This window comes from Buceros rhinoceros, unplaced genomic scaffold (genome assembly GCF_000710305.1).
Source record: "Buceros rhinoceros silvestris isolate BGI_N320 unplaced genomic scaffold, ASM71030v1 scaffold40119, whole genome shotgun sequence".
NCBI lineage: Eukaryota > Metazoa > Chordata > Aves > Bucerotiformes > Bucerotidae > Buceros > Buceros rhinoceros.
In genome coordinates, this window is record NW_010431692.1 from 371 (window position 1) to 4,519 (window position 4,149).

Here is a 4,149-nt window from a genome sequence, read left to right on the forward strand (position 1 = left end):
CGCCCGCAGAACGCGGCAGGATCGCCTTACGGGGCTGGCCGCTGTCCAGAGAATGCTGCTGGAGAAGCGCTGCGGCACAGCTGGGGCCCGAATGAAAAATAGCAGCCCGGGATAACGAACCGGGTTTCAAAAAATTGACTTTGTTGCTGTGAGGGGAGAATACCAACGTGAGAAACCGGAGCTACTGCAAAATGCTGAGTGGGGGCAAGAAAGGTCATAACATACCAGGACTGAATCAGAAGCGTTGCTCTGAGGTGAAGACGAGGGGAAGGCTCTAGGGGATCCTTTTGTCACCTCAACAGATTGTGGCATCAGGCCCAGAGCAGTGCAGGGCTGGAGATCAGCTGGAGTTTTGAGCAGGCTTCATGTTGCTAAAGGCATACAGTGCTTGTTTCTTAGGCTTTTGCAGCCTGATCCTATAACCGTGTTGGAGTTAGAATCATTTGTTTCCATCCTGCCTTACTAACAGCAGTAAGAAAACAAAGACTTTGCTTGCTGCGTGGTTGGTGTCAGCTCCCTCCAGATGTATGGCAACAGGTTGATAGCCTGTAAACTGCCACCTGCTTTCTGCTACGTTCAGGAGAAAGTGCTGACAGGCGGCTTACCCCCAGAAACAGCCAGTGGCTGTGGCGGAGCCTTTTCCTTCTCACCAGAGGTTCTCAAAAAATCGATCAGAAATGGTCTCGTCAGAACTTTTTTCTCCTGTCACTAAAGGCATATTTTTTTTTTTTAGGATGAAATACAGAGTGAATAAGAATGTCGATAGTCACAGTCCAGCTTGGTCAGTGTGGTAATCAAATTGGTCATGAGGTGTTTAATGCTATCTGCAGCGACGTCCATGGCACACATGGGTTGTGTTCCCAGAAGGAGAACGAGTCCTACCACGACGCTTGCAAAGAGCGATTTTTCTGCGAGGAGGGAGCTGAAGGTACAGCATTTAAGTGTTCGTTTCCCACAGAGGGTCTGGTGTCTAGCCTAACACAGAGAAGAGTACAGAAATAATAAAAGTCTTTTACAGCCAGTGGAAGGATGGGTTTTACCTTCAGTCTTGAAGAACTGTCGCAACCCTCTGCCTTCACGACACCACCAACAACCGTGGAAGCACAGTCGGTGCAGTACACTGTCAGTCTGCCAGTAAAACTGAGCATGTGCACCTAAATTGTCTGTCCTTCCACACCTCTGCATCTTCTCTGCGGACAGACCGCCCCATGGAGTAGGACACAGAGTATCTGAACTTGGTGTTACCAAACACATTGAGTGGTCTCTTTCTGGAAAGATCCATGGTGTCTGGAGTCCAGATTTGTCTTTGGACAGCGGATGGTTCACCAGAAAGCCAGGGCGTTGCCAACTCCCTGCCTGTACTGCCCCACTGGCAGCTCGGCTTGTGTGGGTGCAGGTCCGTCCATTTTACTGTTAAAAGGTTCAGGTATTTTAACATTCTCATATTCCTGGTTTTGTTTTTCTTCCTATCCAGTACCTGTTGCCCGAGCTGTGCTCGTTGACATGGAACCTAAAGTGATCAGCCGCACCTTATCGATGGCTGTCAGGTCTGGCTACTGGAGATACAGCGATGGGTCGCACTTCTGTCAGAAGCAAGGCTCTGGGAACAACTGGGCAAATGGGTACGAACAATCATTTCAAGCTGAACGGAACAGCGGCGGTTATCGAGCTGTCTGGACTCCAGGAGCGGTACCACTGCCGCTGTGCGCGGATGGAGTGTGTCCCGTTACCTGGATTTACTTTTCAGTTAACGTAGCAATATGTATAGCAGTAAAACGTCTAAACTGCCCCTTGCGAGGTGGAATTGGTATTTACAGGGTATTCACATTTTAGAAGAGAGTGAATAAATTTGATTTACGAATAGGAAACAATACGCACTGTTTATGTGTCGTGAAGTGTCGCAGCTGAGGATTGTTCCCCACAAATGGAAGGGGTGACGCAGTGCGAGGTTATATAAATGACAGTGATGCTTTATGAGCAGCTTCCCCGCACTGCTTTTACTTTGATCTAACCTGCCACGTCTCGCTGTGTTGTCTGTCACTCAACAGTTACTCCGTTCACGGGCCTAGACACAAGGAAGCGATAATGAATCTGGTGCAAACAGAAGCAGAGAAGTGTGATCGCCTGGGTGGATTCTTCATCATCATGAGCATGGCTGGCGGTACCGGATCGGGCTTGGGAGCGTTCGTGACCCAGTGTTTAAGAGACGCTTTTCCAACCTCGTTTGTGCTAAACCACGTGATCTGGCCCTACGGCACTGGGGAGGTGAATGTCCTATTTCCCAGAGATACCCTACAAGTTTATAGTCACTGTTTACTTTGAAACATAAAATATCTGCAACTGAAATAAACCAGGAAAGGGGGGCATTGAGCATTTAAAAAGTAAAATGTGACAGGAGGTAACACAGCTAAGGAATTGTTTGCTTAATACTTGGTACATGTCGTTTCACCGAAGAAGAGCATTCTTGGCAATCTAAGTGTGAAAGTGTCAGGCAGTATCGTGAGGAGCTCTGCGAGCTCCCCAGGAATCTCCTGTTACGATGGTGTCTCAGTGGTACAGCCAGCTCCAGACAGGGGTTATTCCAGCATGGTGGTATGAAGTGAGACGGCTAACGTGATTTTCACTGGCCTTGTTCTCGTTCCATGAAGAAGCTCTGCTGGCTCCTGACCTCACGCTGCACTTTGGCAAAGAAAATTGGTCACTTCCTAAAGCGTAACAGAGCAACGGACAGTAGCCAGAGGATTATAAACGAGAAAGAGCTTAAGTTGTTTGACTCTCATCTGCGTGTGGTTGGTTTGTTTGTTCCCAGGTCATCGTTCAGAACTACAACTCTGTTTTGACTCTGTCACATCTGTACCAGTCCTCAGATGCCCTTCTTGTCCATGAAAATGATGTCATCCACAAGGTCTGTGCCCAGCTTATGCACATTAAACAGATCTCCTTCAGGGACGTGAACCAGGTCCTCGCACATCAGCTGGGGAGTGTTTTCCAGCCCGCGTACACGGCAGCGGGGGGCTCACACTACAGCAGAAACCCGTTAGGTATGGAACCAGGGTACCGCTGCCCAGGGCCTCCTCACACGTCTTCCCCTAATCCCTTCAGGCTGAGACTTTAACTTCTTCAGTCTCCTTACTCAAGTAAAACTCCTTACTCCCAAACTTTAAGATAGGAAAAGTGCAGCAAAAGACTAAATTAGAAGTTCAATCACAATTTTGTACTAGAATCAAAAGTAGATCCCCCGGCCTCTGGCTTCATTCTTTCCCCAAACCCCTATTTCTCCCTTTTCAAGTGATGACAGACACCGTTGTACCCATTTATGTTTCAGGAAATTTGTTCGGGACAGCAATTTTGGATGGAATTTACTTTTTACATTAGGTTAGAAGTTTGTATAAACTGAAACAAAATCAAGGCTTTGTGTTTTGCTCAGGCAGAAGCGTGGACCTGCCAGCAGCAGCTGACACCTGTGTCTTTAAGGGATTAGAGACAGTTACCCAGAGTGCCAGGAGTTTTGCTGGTGAAATTAAACCTTCACCTCCCTCTGTCCCTCTCTTCAGCAGTGCGTAGGGTCCTCGAGAATTTAGAGCCAGACTCAAGGCTGTCTAAATTGTAAGAAGAGCCGCCAACATGCTGGTAGAGAACTCGGAGGATGTTTGCATTGCTTTCTCTGATCAGTGTCTCCCTGTCTTTGTCAGATTAAAGCTTGATATGTCCTGCTTTGTTCTGCTTACCCCACATTGCTAGATCTTTGTGAAGTTCTAGTTTTATTCTCTGCAGTATCTGTGTCAAACGTGAGCAGCTGTGAATTTCTTCTTTCAGGAGACCTCATGGAGAAGTTAGTTCCGCATCCCGAATTCAAGATGTTGGGTCTTCGTAACATTCCCCAGATGCCGGAAAACTCCCTCGCTTACAGCACGTTCAGCTGGCCTGGGCTCCTCAAGCATTTGAGACAGATGCTCATTGCAAATGCAAAAATGGAGGAAGGTAAAAAGCATTCACCCACCTTCAGCATCCACCACTCTTTAAACGTTGACTTTTACAGATGAAATCAAGGGTGTTGTTCTGTGGAGCTCGCTAACTAGTGTTAGTCAGTTCAGAAACAAGTTACTGCCCTCTGACAGCCGGAATTTGCCTCTGCATAAACAGCTGATC

The 4,149-nt window shown here is 47.6% G+C and overlaps 1 protein-coding gene across 5 annotated transcripts in view; it reads left to right on the forward strand.

The window, feature by feature from the left end:
• The first annotated feature begins 740 nt into the window (after window positions 1-740).
• The window catches only part of TUBD1 (tubulin, delta 1), a 5,923-nt gene continuing 2,514 nt past the window's right edge, over window positions 741-4,149 (forward strand). For 2 of the 5 annotated variants that reach the window (XM_010143501.1, XM_010143503.1), the window contains exons 1-4: window positions 757-928; window positions 1,475-1,622; window positions 2,049-2,265; window positions 2,810-3,041. In XM_010143501.1, the coding sequence (XP_010141803.1) occupies window positions 757-928; window positions 1,475-1,622; window positions 2,049-2,265; window positions 2,810-3,041 (769 nt within the window). Of the gene's footprint in view, window positions 944-1,474; window positions 1,623-2,048; window positions 2,266-2,809; window positions 3,042-3,816; window positions 3,982-4,149 lie in introns of all 5 variants that reach the window. The other 3 variants (XM_010143500.1, XM_010143499.1, XM_010143502.1) reach the window with 3 other exon arrangements.